At 35.6% G+C, this 18,765-nt stretch overlaps 1 protein-coding gene across 50 annotated transcripts in view; it reads left to right on the top strand.

The window, feature by feature from the left end:
• Window positions 1–18,765, top strand: part of CLASP2 (cytoplasmic linker associated protein 2) — a 185,624-nt gene that overhangs the window by 72,526 nt on the left and 94,333 nt on the right. For all 50 annotated transcript variants that reach the window (XM_059390640.1, XM_059390644.1, XM_059390642.1 and 47 more), the window contains 4 exons: window positions 3,431–3,576; window positions 6,850–6,985; window positions 13,806–13,876; window positions 17,511–17,570. In XM_059390640.1, coding sequence (XP_059246623.1) covers window positions 3,431–3,576; window positions 6,850–6,985; window positions 13,806–13,876; window positions 17,511–17,570 — 413 coding nt within the window. The remainder of the gene's footprint in view (window positions 1–3,430; window positions 3,577–6,849; window positions 6,986–13,805; window positions 13,877–17,510; window positions 17,571–18,765) is intronic.

Here is an 18,765-nt window from a genome sequence, read left to right as displayed (position 1 = left end):
GATCCATGGAGCCTATCTCATTTATTAGTTTCTCCACATGTGCTACTTAATGACTGAACAAGAAAGTGTGAGCTTCACTGATGTCTCTGTGATGGCTTTGTGTGGGTTTACATAGTTGTTCATCAGTAGGCAGTGTTCTCAGATCTTATAAACTTTTCCTGTAAAGCAGTTAGTTCACTTTGCCTCCGTGCTCAATAGTTTCATAGTATTGACATCAGTTTACAACAGTATGTCTGTTTGTCTGGCTTTTTTTCTTTATTTTCTCACAATGATGAAAAATATGATGAATATTTTTCACCCGTGATTTAAAAAGAAAAAAGTCTCCTTGAATTCAGAGTATTTTATCCTAAATTTCTCAATAAAATATTTGATAAGTACTTTTAAAATAATATCTATATCGACAAAAGACTGTATATTTTAATATTTTTTAATTTGTCACATTTATATATGAGGTTCCAAATGAGAACCTCAGTGTCCTCAAGAAGCCAGAGAAAGGGTTTTATTTCTTTTTTCTTTTTTAAGATTTTATTTATTTATTTGACAGAGAGCACACGAGCAAGAGTAGAGGGAGAGGAAAAAGTAGACTCCCCTGTAGAGCAGGGAGCCCAATGCAGAACTCGATCCCAGGACCCTGGGGTCATGACCTGAGCCAAAATGCGTAACCAGATGAGCCACCTAGGCACCCCAAAGCGTTCCATTTGAAGACTTATGCTCTGAGAACTCTCCATCTCCATTTTGATTAATAAATCATATGTGGCCCTTTGAAAATTGTGCTTTATGGTGCTACAAACAAAAGATTTTTCAGCTTCTCTTTAATAGGAAGTTTGCATAATTTAAGGTATTGAAATATTTAACAAAAAGTAACATTGCTCCATATTTGCGAAATATGATTTATTATTCTATCTTCAGTTCTGAGGTTAGTCTGAGATAGACCTCTGTCATAGGTAATCTGTGCAGAAACATGACAAATTAAATGTTGTCAAATTAAAACACAAACTTTGTACTTAAGAGTTTTTTGTTGGAATGCCTGGCTGGCTCATTCAGTAGAACATGCAACTCTTGATCTTGGGGTCAGGAGTCCAAGGGGTTGTGAGTTCAAGCTCTGTGTTCCTTGTAGAGATTATTATTTTTTTTAAATGAGTTTTTTGTTTTACTTCAAAACAACTCTTTTGGAAACACAGATGGCCTTTCAGGTTTTTTTTTTGTTTTTTTTTTTTATTTTATTTTAAAGATTTTTTATATTTATTTATTTATTTGAGAGAGAGACAGTGAGAGAGAGCATGAGCGAGGAGAAGGTCAGAGAGAGAAGCAGACTCCCCGTGGAGCTGGGAGCCCGATGCGGGACTCGATCCCGGGACTCCAGGATCATGACCTGAGCCGAAGGCAGTCGTCCAACCAACTGAGCCACCCAGGTGTCCCGGCCTTTCAGTTTTTTAATTAGAAAAGTGACATGGGCTCATTGCAGTAAGTGGAACAGTACAGAAGATTATAAGGAAAAAGTTAATAGTTTACTCCCTATTAGGGAAACAGATGTTTTCATTTTGGAGTATATCCTCTTCTATATATATGTATGATAAGGTAAACACAGTTTTTTTCTCCCACTTCTATAAAAATAAATATCATACTAGATACATTACTCAATAACTTGTTTTCATTCAGTTTCTTTCATAAATTATGCCCTTTCAGTATAATTGCTGTAGGTGCCAGGCATATAGTAGTTGCTCAGATATTTGCTGAATGCAAATAAATAAGCACCAATATGTGCTTCTTTTTCTTAGTTAAAAGATACCATGTAATTCATTAAACCATTTCCCATTTGATGGATTTACACTTTTTTATTTTTTGCTATTTCAACAATATTGCAATAAATATCCTTGTACACATCTATAACAATGGTGTTTTTATTTTTGTAGATTAAGTTTTTTAAAGTGGGGTTGTTGGGTAAAGAGTAGATATAATTTTATTTTAGTAGTGTTGCCAAATTATTTTGAACAAAGGTGTTAGTAACTCATAATCTTACTTGCAGTAAGAGCATCTCTTTTTTTTCTCATACTGGATGCTGTTAAGTCTTAATTTTTGCTGGTCTGATGGAGGAAAGTGATATATCTTTGTTGTAATTAGCATTTGCTTATCACTAGTAAGGTTGAGCACATTTTTATTTATTTATTTTGCTCAATTTAGTATTGAACTATTTGTCTTTATCTCCTTTTATTATCATTCTTTGTATATTGCACTTAATATGTTGCAGGTGAGTTTTTCCAACCATGTTGTGATTTGTTTTGTTTTTAGTTAATCTTGTTTAGGTGCCTTCTGATGTCTCTACCTATGATAGTTTCCCTTATGTGCATTAAGATTATATAACTATTCCTACAAAATTTTTCCTACCCTTTAATATCTTTTTTATGTTTTTCATTGTCAATCCATCTGATATAGTTTTAAAGATCTCTAAAAATTTAGAAAACCTCGGAGATTAATAGGAAATTATATATAATAATGGATATGATAAGTAAACTCAGCTTATCAGTATGTATGAGCACAGATATGTACCTGTGAGTATCTTTTGATTGATGAAATTTTATTAGATATGTCTGGTGTTAATATAGAAAACATTTATCAATCCTGTATTTAAAAAGTAACGCTTAAGACATAGAAATAGGGGGAAAGACCTGTTTATTTCACAAAGTGTGAGAACAGTAAAATATGGATCTGGCTGACTAGTTTGTCTATTTGATTCTGTACTTTGGCTTATGGATGAATATAGTTTCCAAATTTGGCCCTTTTAAAAATAGTCTCCGGGCACCTGGGTGGCTCAGTGGGTTAAGCCACTGCCTTCGGCTCAGGTCATGATCTCAGGGTCCTGGGATCAAGTCCCGCATCGGGCACTCTGCTCAGCAGGGAGCCTGCTTCCCTCTCTCTCTGCCTGCCTCTCTGCCTACTTGTGATTTCTCTCTGTCAAATAAATAAATAAAATCTTTAAAAAAAAATAAAAAAATAAATAAAATAAATAAAAAATAAAAATAGTCTCCTTGGTAGATAATAGTAATTTTTGCCCGTTTTGAATATAGTTATGCCACTGAATTGTATGCTTTACAATGTTTAAAATGATTAATTTTATGTTAATGTGTATTTTACTACAATAAAAACTTTAAAACTTACCCTTAAGACTTTAAAATGTACTTAGCTATTCATATGTTACATATGTCCATTTTGTATATAACTAAATCTATAACATTCTTTTTCAGAAAACTTTCTGTAGTTTGCATGTTTATTTGTAAGACACATTCAATGCTGTTAAAATATCTGGATATAGTTATAAAAACATAATGAAATGTTATTTTTAAATTTTTGTTCAAATGTTGTGTTTTGGTAACTTTATTATTTTTTTTTTACATTGACACTCTATGTCAATAATAAATTCTCTTCATTTCAGCTTAAGAAAATTCGATCATTGCTTGTTGCTGGAGCTGCACAATATGACTGCTTTTTCCAACATTTACGCTTGTTGGATGGAGCACTTAAACTTTCAGCAAAAGATCTTAGATCCCAAGTGGTTAGAGAAGCTTGCATTACTGTAGCGTAAGTATGTTCTTTCTGTGATAAATGTTTTTTATGAATTAATTCAGTACTCAGTGATTTAGTGCTCATTAAGTAAAGCAGGACAATCCAAAAACAGCGTATATGTAATCCGAAAGTAATTTTTATTATAAATAGATTCCATTTGTGTGATTTATTTTTTTATCTTTCTTAATATTATATGAGCATTAAAATGTGGTTATATGTATAAAGCCTACGTATGTGCATTTTTGGTCACTAAATCTTGAAGAAGAAAATTAATGGGTCTGAGAACTATTGTTTTCTCTTTACTAATTTGGATATTAAGCTCTCTATTTCTGACGTTTTAACAATTATCCTGGAATTATAATGTATCATTAACTTAATCAAGATTCAAATTTATTCTGCATGTTTATATTTTAACGAAATTCTAGTATGGTACAACACTGAAATTTCTTTTACCTCTACTTCTGATCTGCATACTGCTGTTATATAAGCATTCTTTGAAGCTAGGGAACACAAAAATGCCTACTATTAAATTTTTTTTTTAAGATTTTATTTATTTATTTGACAGAGAGAAATCACAAGTAGACAGAGAGGCAGGCAGAGAGAGAGAGAGAGGGAAGCAGGCTCCCTGCTGAGCAGAGAGCCCGATGCGGGACTCGATCCCAGGACCCTGAGATCATGACCTGAGCCGAAGGCAGCGGCTTAACCCACTGAGCCACCCAGGCGCCCCCCTACTATTAATATTTCTAATCAGAATTGCAATAAATGTCCTGGTCAGAATGGAGGGAGGAAAAAAAGGAAAAAAAAAAACCCAGGAAATAAAAGCTATGGGGATTGCTAGAAAAGGAACAAAACTGCCATTATTAATAGATGATACAGTTATCCACAAGAATATATAAGAATAATATATAATATAATATATATATTATATATATAATATATAAGAATATATAGAGAAATATATATAGAAATATATATAAATATATAGAGAGAAATTATTTTTAATTAAGGGACTTTATTTAGCAAGATGCTAAATACAAGTCCTATACAAATTTAATTGGATATCTTTTAAAAGCAAAAGTGAAAAGGAGAACAAAAATCTACAAACTATAACATTGAAAAATAGTCCATGGTGAGAGTTCTGCTTCTAACAATGATGCAATAACTGGTAAGGAGCTAACTGTTTTGCAGAAAATTGGATAAGACATGTAAAACAGATATTTCTAGATAATGGGCAGTGGACAGACAGAGCAAGATTATGATTCTTGAAAGAAACAGGTCAGTTGAGCAGTATGATCAACACAGTTTTGACCTGGAGGTACTTTTGGACCATGGAGAAGAGAGGAAGCACCCAAGCAGAGCAAGACTGATTGAGTTGATGAAACAGAGACTGGAGTTTCTGAAGATTAAAGTGGTTAAAATTTGCAGAGCAGAATCCTGGAGAGTAGAGAGAGAAACAGAGAAAGAGCTGTAGAGAACAGCATAAGGGATCCCATGAGTCTAGTTGAGTACTTATCTGTGCATGTAAAATGTGCAACTCCCTGAGGATGGGAAAGAACTAGTGCTGGAGGCTATAAGGTAAACAACAGTTCCCAGAGCTCATATGGGCTGGAAGATGTTCAAGTTCTAATGAGCCATAATGGAGAAACCTAGTTGAATACCCAGGGCATTTGGTAGAGATCCCAGAGAGGCCACTGTATAGGAATAGTACTAAACTAAGTTTTAAAGTAGGGCTCCTTCTGATAAACTGATAAAGATCAAGCTAATTCCCAAGTACATCACCTGCCTACCCAAACAATACTCTCTTTTTTTTTTTTTAAACAAAACACTCTTTAAAGGAAGACCAGACTATCCAGACACAGGTGGTACCTTCTTGCTTTTGATTTGAGGTCCCCTTCTTTTTTTTTAAGATTTTATTTATTTATTTGACAGCGCACATAAGCAGGGGGAGCTGCAGAGGAAGAGAGAGAAGCAGGGACCCTTATGTGAGCTAATCCCAGAATCCCAGGATCATGACCTGAGCCCAAGGCAGATGTTTAACTGACTGAGCCACCCAGGCACTTCTGGGTGCCTTTTTGCCCACAAGTCTAAACATTAGAGAATTTGAAAGTATAGCAGAACACTAGAAAATAGGTCTGAATATCTCTGTTAATCAAGAACCTGAATTTTTTTAGCTAATTGTATCCCAACAGTGTATTTGAAGACTTAAATATACAGAAAGTAACTAGGGGCACCTTGGTGGCTCAGTGTGTTAAAGCCTCTGCCTTTGGCTCAGGTTATGATCCCAGGGTCCTGGGATTGAGCCCCGCATCGGGCTCTCTCCTCCGCAGGGAGCCTGCTTCCGCCTTTCTCTCTGTCTGCCTTGAAAAAAAAGAAAGAAAGAAAGTAACCAAAACTGCAATCATTGCCAGAATTGCAAGTGATAAGAGCATCCTTCTTAAGTGTCCTAACTAAAGTCATGCAATTAAAGACCGAATTTAGTTGTTTAACTCCGAGTTGGAAAGAGAAGACAGATGTTCTTAGGGTCACCCAACTAACTAGTATGTATGGTCAAGTTGTGTTTTCAGTCCAGAATTCTGAAACCCTACACCAAAGATGTAAGAGAGTCTGCTTGTCCCTCCCTCCTCATCGGCCCTGCCAAAATAAAAAAATCTTTTTTAAAAAAGTGGGGGTGCCTGGGGAGCTTAGTTAAGCAGCTGACTCTTGATTTTGGCTCACGTCATGATCTTGGGATCATGGGATTGAGCCCTGCAGGCTCTGCACTCAGCATGGAGTCTACTTAAGATTCTACACACACCCGCCTCCCCGTACTCTCGCTCTAAATAACCGTACTCTCTCTAAATAATAAATATTTTTTAAAGGAAAGAAATGGTAAAATGTCAAATTTCAGCTTTGGCCTAGATAGTTAAAGGGTGGGAAAAACAAGGAAATGAAGTAATATTTGCACTTCTTTTACTCTTTTGTTTTTCTGCCTTTAGAAGTGGTTGAAATAAATTTTTTTTTTTTTTAAGATTTTATTTATTTAACAGACAGAGATCACAGGTAGGCAGAGAGGCAGGCAGAGAGAGAGGAGGAAGCAGGCTCCCTGCGGAGCAGAGAGCCCAATGTGGGGCTCGATCCCAGGACCCTGGGATCATGACCTGAGCTGAAGGCAGAGGCTTAACCCACTGAGCCACCCAGGCGCCCCTGAAATAAAAATTTTAACTTAATTCAGTAAGAGAATGTTTTTAAATTATATACTCCTACTTATACTTAATATTAAAAAAATTTTTTTCTTGTCTTCCTTTGTAGACATCTTTCAACAGTTTTGGGAAACAAATTTGATCATGGCGCTGAAGCCATTGTACCTACCCTTTTTAATCTCGTCCCCAATAGTGCAAAAGTCATGGCAACCTCTGGATGTGCAGCTATCAGATTCATCATTCGGGTAGGTTCTTTTCTGTCTTTCTCCCTCACTCCTCCCCTCTGGTTTCAATATACTTAAATAAGTCATTTTTTTTTTTTAAATCCCAAAGGAAAATCACTTTTGAATGACTTCTTCTGAAGTAAAAGCAGTACATGGTTATTACAGTTATTATAGAACATTTAAATAATACTGAAGGTTACCAAGTAAACATGCTTGCCTACAGAATATAGTATACACATACATGTACTAATGTGTACGTGTGTGTGTGTGTAATTGTGTTACAGATAGTAATGGGCAGATGTAAAACAGAAGAATGTTATAGACACTGCTATGACAGGCAGAGTGTTAGTATTTCTTATCTTCCATATCTTGAATATGCCCCCAAAAAACAGTTAAAAAAATAAATCTTCCCTCTTTTTTTTTTTTTTTTTAAATATATCTTCCCTCTTAAATTCTGGTTCTTCTCCAACTAATCATTAAAGTCATTCAATATATACTTTTCCAAACTTCTATGCCCAGACAAACCGTATTTATTACAAAATACGATATTTTACATATATAAATAATAGTTTTTAACTTGTTTTTTAAACTTAATGTACTGGCAGCTTTCCTTATCCACCGGTGTAATTTTTCTTTTTTATCTTTTTTAAAATTAACATATACTGGATTATTTACCCCAGGGGTACAGGTCTGTGAATCATCAGGCTTACACATTTCACAGCACTCGCCATAGCACATATCCTCCCCAATGTCCATAACCCAGCTACCCTATCCCTACCCAACCCCAACCCCAGCAACCCTCAGTTTGTTTTATAAGATTAAGAGTCTCTTATGGTTTGTCTTCCTCCCGATATCATCTTGTATAATTTTTCTTAATGTCTAGATTGGCTGTCTGTTAAAGGACAGTAACATTAAATCATCCTCATCATTCTTCCCCCTGAAGTTCATGGAGTCCTTTTTCCCCGTCCTTTTCCAACATTGTGTATTATCTGTCTCCTAAAGGCCTCATAATTTGATAAATGAAATATTATCTCTCATTTTGCTTCACATTTCTTAGATTACTAGACGCATTGGTATTTATTTCCTTTCAGAATTCTTCTGTGGATTGCCAGTTACTCTCTTTGTACATTTTTTCCTCACTGATTTTGAAGGTCTTTTTCTGTATAAGTATATTTCTTCTGTGTTATAGATGTTGTAGGTATGATTTTCTACCAGTTTGTCAGTTCTTCAAATATTGTTTAAGCTATTATTTGTTATATATAGAACTTTTAAATTTTTATGTATTGAGACAATGCTCTTGTTGTGGGTTTTGTTATAGTTAAAATGACCTTCAGCTTTTTACAATTACAAGAATATTCATTTGTTTCAAACTTTTATATTACTGCTTTTTACATTTAGATAGAACTAGATTTTCTTTTCTTGTGAAGTATAGGTATCTAATATGATTTGCCCCCAAAATACAAAACCACTTGACTCAATGGCATGTATAATTCAGTCTTTTCTTGCAATGCCAGCATGTTCACATAATAAATTTCCATTAAGTATATGAGTCTGTTTTCCAAACGCCTATTCAGTTTCTTTGATCAGTTTGTTCTTTCAAAAGAAATGAAGTTTCAGTGGCTCAGTGGGTTAAAGCCTCTGCCTTCAGCTTGGGTCGTGATCCTGGAATCCTGGGATCGAGTCACGCATCAGGCTCTCTGCTTGGCGGGGAGCCTGCTTCCTCCCCTCTCTCTGCCTGCCTCTCTGCCTACTTGTGATCTCTGTCAAATAAATAAATAAAATCTTTAAAAAAACAAAATGAAGTTTCGTTTTAATCCTGCTACACCAAAAGGTTTTTTTCAGCAGTGAAATTAAATGCCTATTTAGAAAGCTATGAATCATTTTCTGTTTTAATATTTTTTTAAGTTTTTCTAAATCCAGCCTCTCTGTAACTGTGTTGAAAAGTAGTAGGAATTATTGAAATACTTATTTTGCCTCTGAGACTAATGGGAGTACTTTAAATATGATGTTAGGTATAGGTTTCTATGGATACTCTATATTAGATTATGGAAATTTCCCTGTAAAATATTTTTGCTAAATTTTGATCAGGAATTGATGTGAAATCTTACCAGCTATCCATTTGATATCTTTATAAATGATTCTCTTTTTATTTATCCATTGTACGTTCATGACCTGAATTTTGCTTGGCATTGTACATCAGGATACTGCTAGATTCATTTGGCTAATACTTCAGTTAAGATTTTGGCATTCATTTTAATATAGGAGCCTTCATAGAATTTCCTGTACTTTTCCTGTTTCACATATTTTCTATTACATTATTCTGTTATTAGGGCTTGCTGATCTTGGAAGTTCTTTAATGACTTTTCTAGTATTTTAGACTTTTCATTTTGAATTGTTACTTGTATTTTCCTAGGATATCCTTTTTATATGGACTTTAAGAATCTTTGCAATGAGGTTGTATACTGTATTCCCCTAAGTAACAAAAAGTCTCTACCACTGTGAATTCAATTACCATTTTGTCGTGTTACAATATTATTTTTTTTACACCTGCCAGAGGCATTGTTTATCATTTTTTTTTAATTGTTTGTTTACTTGAGACAGAACCAGTGGTGGGGAGGGGCAGAAGGAGAGAGAGAGAGAGAAGCAGCTCCTGGTTGAGCAGGAAGGCTGATGCAGGGCTCAATCCCAGGACCCAGAGGTCACCACCCAGGCCAAAGACAGATGCCCAACTGACTGAGCCACCCAGGCACCCTGTTTATGGTTTAGTTTTATTGTTTTTCAGGGGTGTTCTTCAGTTTTTTTCTAGTCTTTTGGTTTCTTTAGGCTTCTTAATTCCTTTCTTGGGCTCGCTTCCCCCTCCCGCCCCCCTGCCCAGGTTTTGTGGTATGTTCTTAGAGAGTTTGTTGCAGTTTTTGTTGTTTAGTATTATAAGGCTGTAGGTTTTCTTTTGAGTTTGGCATTGGCAGCATCAGAGTGATTTAGATTTACCAAATTCTCTTTATATTTATCACTTAAAATTTTCATTTCAGTGTCCTCTTTGAATTGAATTTGCATGTTCAGTTGTTACTCTTGTCATCAATGATTTCATTACATTCTGATCAGAGAATTTTGTTACACATTTTCTTCTTCAGTGAATGCCTTGCATTTTATTTGTGTCCCAGTACATCCTTAATTTATATAAGTTGTCTTTTAGTACCTGCAGAATATGGAATTTGTTTATGGAGTACTTTATTCATCTCTAAGTCCTGCTTGATGTTTCATTAATCTTTATCCATTTTTTAAGAAGATACTTTATCTAGCAAATTCTGATTCTAGGTTTTTGTCAATTTCATTTTCCTAACAGTTATTTTATTTTCTGTATGGTCAAAAGTTTTTTACTACTACCATTTTGAAATAGTGGGGTTTTTTACCTGTCATTTCTGTTTTCTCTTCATAGTGTTTTTTCTTAGCTGTTTCTTATTTTCTTAGAAGTTTCTTATTCTTGATAATAAAGATCTTGATCAGTAAAGAATAAAACCTGTTTTACTTCCCTCACATTTTAAAAAGTTTACATTTTATCTCATTCATGTTGTTTTTCCCTTAACCATTAAATTGAACAAAAACATTTTCATTTTCAGCAATTGAAACTTGTAGTTTTTTACTTTCATTCCTGACTTCCGTTTGTTAGTAAACTCTTTTTAACCATATTTTAATTGGTTCTGCATAATTTGTTTGATTTAGTGTGTTCTCAGGTTTCATGCATATTTATCTTTGCATGTCTTATTTTTTTAGTTTTTTAGTTTTTATTATTTATTTGAGAGACAGCACATGCGCACACATGAGTTGGGTGAGGGGCAGAGGGAGAGGAGCAAGCAGACTCCCCACTGAGTGCAGAGCCCAATGCAGGCTTGATCCCAGGACACTGAGATCATGACCTGAGCTGAAGTCAGAAGCTTAACTTACTGAGCCAACCAGCACCCCATCTTTGCATATTTTAAAATGGCTTTTCTTTGCCTTTACAGAAGAACTAAAAAATTGGACTTTATCTTCATATTCCTTCTTCCTCAGAATTGTTTATTTTTCAGGGGCCCTTGGCTGGCTCACTTGGTAGAGTGCAAGACTATTTTTTTTGAATGCCCCAAAGGACATTTTGTTTTTAAAAGATATTTATTTATTTATTTATTTGTTTGTTTAACACAGCATGGGTGGGGGAGAGCAAACACAAGCAGGTGGAGTGGCAGGCAGAGGGAGAGGGATAAGTAGGCTGCCGAGCAGGGAGTCCAACATGGGGCTTGATCCCAGGACCCTGAGATCATGACCTAAGCCGAAGGCAGACACTTAACCGACTGAACCACCTAGGCACGGCTAGCGGGTGACTCTTGATCTTGTGAGTTCGAGCCCCTTGTTGGGTATAGAGATTACTTAAAAAGTTTTAAAAAATGGTTTTTAATTGTTGACTTTTGTCCAGAATTGTTTTCTTAATTTTTTTATTGTTTACGAAGGAGGATATCATTTATTTCTTTTCTGGAAAAACAAAAACAAAATTTTAGGACGTTTTACAGAATAGTATCTGTTTTAGAAGTTTCCCTATAGCAAGTTTAGGAGTCTTCCTCCATTAGTGCTATCCTTCCACAGTAGATAAGGATTTCTGATGAAGGTGAATTTTCCTTAAATTGTGTTAATTTTAATGGATCATTTAATTGTTGCTTCTGTTTTCTTTGTCAGGTTTTTTTCTTCTGTTAGTCTTATCCAGATTTTGGAACCTCGGTATCATTTATTATTTCTTAAATAATTTTTTGTCTTTTGCTTTATAGCTGTTTATGTTCTCCAGAAAAATTTCTTTAAATTCTGCTTATGTGACAGTATCCATGTTGCCATTCTTAGGCTTTACACATAATACATTGTTTTCAAATTTCTCATTTTTCATAAGCTTGCTTGATATTATTGATACACTAGTCTGTCATCTCACTGCAAATATAAATCAAGTGGTTTTTGTTGTTCTGTGTTATTTTCTGTTTTCTGTATTTTGTTTGGTCTCCCAGAGGACTGCTTCCTTAGAATGCTATTATTTGATTTTTAATTCTCCTTTTAATTCTAAAGAAGCTTTTTATTTTTCAGTTATCAACTTGTATTAATACAGTAAAATCTAAATCTGACTTGGTGTTTGGTTGAAATGCTTCATCTGTAACTATGAGGTTCACTTTTTCATTTCCTTTGGTATAGGTTCCCTGAATGTGGTGTAGTAATAGGTCAGGCCCACATCCCTGCCACTGTGTTGAATGTGGGCTAATTAACAGTAGGGTTTTGGGGAGGTTATGAGAGAGAGGAAGAGAATGGTAGGTAAGACCTATTAAGTATGTTGTGACTGGGGCATCTCCTTGGGCTTTAACTCCATAGCAGTGTTTGGGGAATGGATTCTTCTGGGTGCTGTAGGAAACAAGTTCACAGAGCCCTTCTATGCTGAGTGTTGTATAATCCTCATTTTAAACAACTTTATGTCTACTGGTGGTTTTCCTCTATAATAGCTAAAAAAAGGTTTGCACTTTTATTTTGGTTGAGTTAGTTATAGCTGACACAGATGTGATACATATTCTCCTTCAGTGAAAGACTTGTTTTTCCAATACTGGAAGCACTACTGGCAGACAGCCTTTAGCGGCCTCCTTTTCAGGGATTGCCTCAGCTGCAGAGAGCTGCCTTTTCAAAGCTCTTGTCCCTTCGCTTTATGGTCCACATCCAATAATTGATTGATGTGGAAGTATAAATTTTGGCCATTTTAAACTAATTCAAGACTGCTCTGAAGGGCCATTTTAACTTCAAAGCCCCCTTAAGACTTTTAGCGAAGATATTCTATGGCTGAATCAGATTGATTTGTCTGCTAGTTCCTGCTTTCTTTACCTCCCTTTTGCAAGTGTTGATTCTGAGGGTACTTTTTAATATCCCGTATGCTAGACTTCATGTCAGAGCCTGTTTTCTAGGTAATCCATCTTGTGCCATAGCTCAGAAGAAAAAGGGGGATATTTGAAGCATCAAATATGTATGCTTAGATTACTATTTTATTCTTCTGTCTCTTTTGTACTTTTTAATGTTTACTTCACTAAAGAAGAGCATTTAAGAACGAGTAGTAAAAATCAGAAGATTTTATCAGTTGAGGCACCTGGGTGGCTAAGTCAGTTAACCGTCCATCTCTTGATTTCAACTCGGGTCATGATCTCAGTTGTGGGATCCAGCCCTGCATCATGGACTCTGCACTCAACAGGAAGTCCACTTGAGATTCTCTCTCTCCCTCTCTCCCTCTGTCCCACCCCCCACATTGGCACATGGGCTCTCACTCTCTCAAATAAATAAATAAATCTTTTTAAAAAAATGTACCTGTTGGACTTTAGCGGAATTCTAGACAGCTGTGGTACAGTCACAATGAAGGTTACATCAAAATCACCATTTCTAAGTGCATTCCCAGTAGTCAGGTGTGCAGATTCACTCTGGTTACTTGCTTTGATGACTTGGTTATTATTTTCCGCTAGCAGTAGCCATCGCACCTCAGAGAGCATGACAGATGCATGCCCAGTTCCTCTAGTGCTCCCTCCCTAGAAGTACACTGTCCTAACAGGTCTTTGCAATTACACAATTAACTTTTCTTTCTTAAATGGTTTTTCGACTACACCTGTCCTCCTGAAACTATGTCATCATTACTGTTACTTTAATTGGGGGAGCTGTCTGACAGTCTTAATTTCTTTCCAAATCTGATTTTGGTCTTTTTCGTTCTGTTCTAATATATCTAAATACTTGGTTGTAAGGCAAATAGAAGAAGGGATTATATGAAGTGGACAGTATTTTTCAACTTTTTCTAAAACATCTTTTTCAGCATACTCATGTACCCAGACTTATACCTTTAATAACAAGCAATTGCACATCAAAATCAGTTCCTGTAAGAAGGTAAGTTTTGAGGGGAAAATTAATACTGTATCATGTTTAATTCTTATTCTGGTGCAAAAATAGTTGTCAGTAATTTCTTGCCTTCTAGAAACCTTAGTAAATTTTTTATTTTATGCCCTATAGGGAGAAAAGAATGAAATGATCATTATAACCACTCATGTTTTTCAGTTTTATCATATTAAGCTTTGGATTCTCTGAGCCACTGGTTGCCTGGTTTTCAGAGAGGATAGAATCCAGAGTCAGGCCTTTGCTAGAGTCCTGCAACTGCCATTGATTGACTGTCCTACCTTGGGCAATTTAAGCTGCTCTGAACTTCAGTATCTACATATGGTAGTAGGGCTAATGATATTGATCCCATAGAACTGTGAGGATAAAATGAGATAGATGCACATTAGTAGAATTCAGTGTAGTGTTTGGAACAGAGTAAATAGCCATATTAGGTCAATCTGTCAATCTTTGTCTCTCCTACTGTTTTTAATGTCATCAGTGTTGCCAGCAATACTAAAGACAACAAAAACAAGATCTGTACATTTGTTGTTCAGGAAAATTATGAAGAATCAGGGATGCCTGACTTTCTAGGTTGGAAGAGCATGTGACTTGATCTTGAGGTCATGAGTTGGAGCCCCAGGTTGGGTGTTGGGAGTACTTATTCACATAAAGAATTACATACATCCATACATCATACATACATACATACATACATACATAAATACATACAAAAATTGAATCTGGGGCACCTGCATGGCTCAGTTGGTTGAATGTCCCACTCTTGGTCTTGGCTCAGGTCTTGATCTAGGGGTCATGAGTTCAAGCCCCACATTGAGTTCCATGCTGGACATGGAGCCTACTTAAAAAATAAAAATGAAAGAAAAAGAAAACAAAATTGAATTATACTGTTATTTCACTTTCATATGGAATCTAAAAAATAAAGCAAATGAATGTAAACAAATACAGAGAGCTCACTGATGGTTGCCAGAGGGGAGGTGGATGGGCAAAATAGATTGAAGGGGATCAAGAGGTACGCGTTTGAGTTGTAAAATGAGTAAGTTACAGGGATGTGTAAAATACAACATAGGGAATATAATCAGTAATATTGTTTAACTTTGTATGGTGACAGGTCATAACACATAACACAGTTATTGTGTTGAGTATTATTTTATAATATCAAATCACTATGTTACATACCTGAAACTAATATAATATTGTATGTCAAGTACAATTAAAAATAAATTTTAGAAATAAATTATTTTAAAAATACATTTAAGTACCATATCTTATATACTAATTTGATACATATATCCATCTTTTCTTGATCTCAGTTTCTTAACTATTTTAAAATTTTATTGGCTTGATTTATTTTATTCAAAAACCATCTTAAGTGATTTTTGCAAGACAGTAGACATAAGAGTATAACTACATTTTTTATATTTGCAATGGAAGACAACAATTTAAGCTATAGTCCTATATGATCATGTTTTGATACTATTTCTGTTGTATGCTTATAAATCTGTTCTTACTCATTTGGTCATTATTGTGTCAATAAATATTGTTTGAGAACAAAACAAAATTATTTAAAAAGAAAACTTTTTCCTTGATAAATATGCATTATTTTTCCTTTATAAATACACATTTAAGTACTTTGACTGCTAGGACGAAGCCGAAAGAGATGTTACTGCCTGTAAGTGGTTCAGATTTGGGCAGTAGTTATTTGATCACGCTCTCTTACATCTAAGGTCAGCAAATGACAGCTTGCTGGTCAGATCTGTCCAACAGCCTATTTTTGTACAGCCTGCAAGCAAAGATTATTTCTTACATTTTTGAAGGGTGGTTATAAAGGGGGAAAAAAAGAAAAATATGAGATAGAGACTTGTATGTGGTTTACAAAAGCCTAAAATATTTACTGTCTGGCCCTTTACAGAAGAGGTTTACCAATCTTATGTCGAGGAAAATGGTAACTGGAGAATTAAGAATGTGACAGAGAAGAGTCAGGAAATACATCATAAAATTGCCTTGAAAATGGAGAGCAATTCAGTAACTGTAGGGGAATTGAGTGGGTGTAACCTACACAGAGATGTAAGCTTGCTGAGTGTTACAGAGCCATCAAACAGGCCATTGAGGCCTGAACGCATGATAAATATACTGTCATTAGGAAAAGAAGCTAACAGGGTGAAGGGTACTTGTAGGGAGGGCAAGATTAGGTTGAAGTTTGTATGTCTACAAAGAGAAATTTTGACATTCCTCCATACCTTGACAGTTTTTGGTGAGAAGGTAATGTCATCTTAGTTTTTATTTCACCTATGACCAATGATTAAAAAGAGATATGGAGAATTGGCTTAATTAAGTAGGAATTCTTATAGCTTATGTAAAAGGGGTAGGGTCTAAACTAGAGCTGTATTGATGATAATTGATTGATGATTTTAATCAGGAACTAATTCAAGTGATTTTGGGTATAGAAATGAGAATTTGATCATTGGATATGGATGAAAAGGTGATATCAGATGCGCTTCAGACTATAAGTTCTGGAATCAGAATGCTAGGGTTTGGTCCTGTCCCTTTAGGCAAGTTAGTTTAACCTCCCTATTTCTCATTTTCTAATCTATATAATATGGGCTAAAAACGTGGATTTGAGAGGGTAAGAATTAATTTGTACTTTTGTATGTAGATTTGAGTTGACAGTCTCTTTCTATGTAGGGATGTCCATTTCTACCATGAACTGCTTGAAACTTTGACTTAACAGTCAAATTGAAGAACCAGTGCTAGAGATAGAGGCCTAGATGTGAGAAGCGTAGCTGTTAGTCAGAGCTAAGGGTACAGATGATACAGATGTTTTTTCCCAAGTAAAGACTATGAAAGCGAAGTGGGCTGATACCAGCACCAACCAGGTGAGCACCTATTTAAGGGAAGGTGGAGGAAAAGTATTAATAAAAGAAGAAAAAAGAGGAGAGAAGTATGTTATCAGTTGCCAAAAATGAAGAGAAACTCAAGAATGACACAGTTGAGGAAGTTGAGAACTAGAAGGCTTAGGAGAAAAGATGTAAATACTTGATTAAAAATTATGCATATTTAAGCAGCACCTGGGTGGCTCAGTGGGTTAAGCCTCTGCCTTCAGCTCAGGTCATGATCTCAGGGTCCTGGGATTGAGCCCCACATCGGGCCCTCTGCTCAGCAGGGAGCCTGCTTCCCCCTCTCTCTCTGCCTGCCTCTCTGCCTACTTGTGATCTCTCTCTCTCTGTGAAATAAATAAATAAAATCTTTTTTAAAAAATTATGCATATTTAGGAAAACATGGAGAAATGGAAGATCCATTCCATCTATCTTGGTCACCATTATATATCTCCAGTTTCTAGTGCAGAGTAGGTGTTTGATAAGTATTTCTTAAATTAAATATTAAATTTTTATATTTGACAAACATTTTAAGGTAAAATTATGGGGAACCCTGAAGTTTTTTTGAACTATTTAGCATAGGAATAGTTGAAATCTTAAAGTTAGGTTTTTGACGGTTAAAATAACTAAAAACAGTCTTATACTTTAGTTCAGAAAACAAAGTGCAGTATTACATAAGAAATTAACATTTAAATTAATATAGCTTAATATAATGTTATAACACTTGGTTATAATTTGCTTTTATTTTTCAGGCGTTCATTTGAATTTTTAGATTTATTGTTACAAGAATGGCAGACTCATTCATTGGAAAGGTATGCATTGACTCTTCCTTTCCTGCTTCCCTCTTCTCCCCACTGTCACCAGTTCTTTAGAAGTGGATGGTTTTGATTTTGCATTATTTCTCCTTTTGTTTAAAAGTTACTTGTACTGGTTTTCCTTTAAAGCTGTGATGTAGTGTGGCTCCTCTTATTTGGTGCAGCTGTGATTTTCTTCCTTATTTGTGGGTTGAGTGAGGAGCTCTTAAGTAGAATGGGTTATAAAAGATTAAATTGGACAGAAATTTTAAAATGTATCTCCAGACAAGTGACCTTGGTTTCCTGAGGTATAATTAATCAAGTAATAAATGATTTTCAAAGGAAAGAGAGAGATTTTAAGAAAAGATTCATTGGGGGCACCTGGGTGGCTCAGTGGGTTGGGCCACTGCCTACGGCTCGGGTCGTGATCTCAGGGTCCTGGGATCGAGCCCCGCATCGGGCTCTCTGCTCAGCAGGGAGCCTGCTTCCCTCTCTCTCTCTCTCTCTGCCTGCCTCTCTGCCTACTTGTGATCTCTGTCAAATAAATAAAATCTTTAAAAAGAAAAAAAAAAAAGATTCATTGGAAAGTTTCTCTGTACAAGTTATCAGGTGTCATTGGTCAGGAGTGTACGGAGCAAAGTCTAATGTAGCTCCGAGATGAACAAGAGGAGATATGCACAGCTAGTTAGTCACTAGGTAGTAGGCTGTTTACATGGTAGGAATTTCAGGTTTGAAGCTTGATACACCTTGGTATACCTGCATTTACACTGAATGCCTTGCTGATTTTCCATTTTCATGGAAATCGTTAAACCTGTTCACAGCCCATATTTTTAAAAAAATAAAGTTTGTTGTTTAATACAGCCATGATGTAATTCCAAGTTTCCTTTACGTTCTTTTGTGGCAGCTACTATTCAGTTAGTTCAGATCATAACTAATTATACTGTTAGGACATCATTTCTACATTGGTGGGTTGGTGAGGAACCACACCAAAGGGGTTTTTTTATTCATTAAGAATTTAAAATGTGGGCGCCTGGGTGGCTCAGTGGGTTAAGCCGCTGCCTTCGGCTCAGGTCATGATCTCAGGGTCCTGGGATTGAGTCCCGCATCGGGCTCTCTGCTCAGCGGGGAGCCTGCTTCCCTTCCTCTCTCTCTACCTGCCTCTCCGTCTGCTTGTGATTTCTCTCTGTCAAATAAATAAATAAAATCTTAAAAA

This window comes from Mustela nigripes, chromosome 2, assembly GCF_022355385.1.
Source record: "Mustela nigripes isolate SB6536 chromosome 2, MUSNIG.SB6536, whole genome shotgun sequence".
Classification (NCBI taxonomy): domain Eukaryota; kingdom Metazoa; phylum Chordata; class Mammalia; order Carnivora; family Mustelidae; genus Mustela; species Mustela nigripes.
This window is presented reverse-complemented; position numbering and strand designations above follow the sequence as displayed.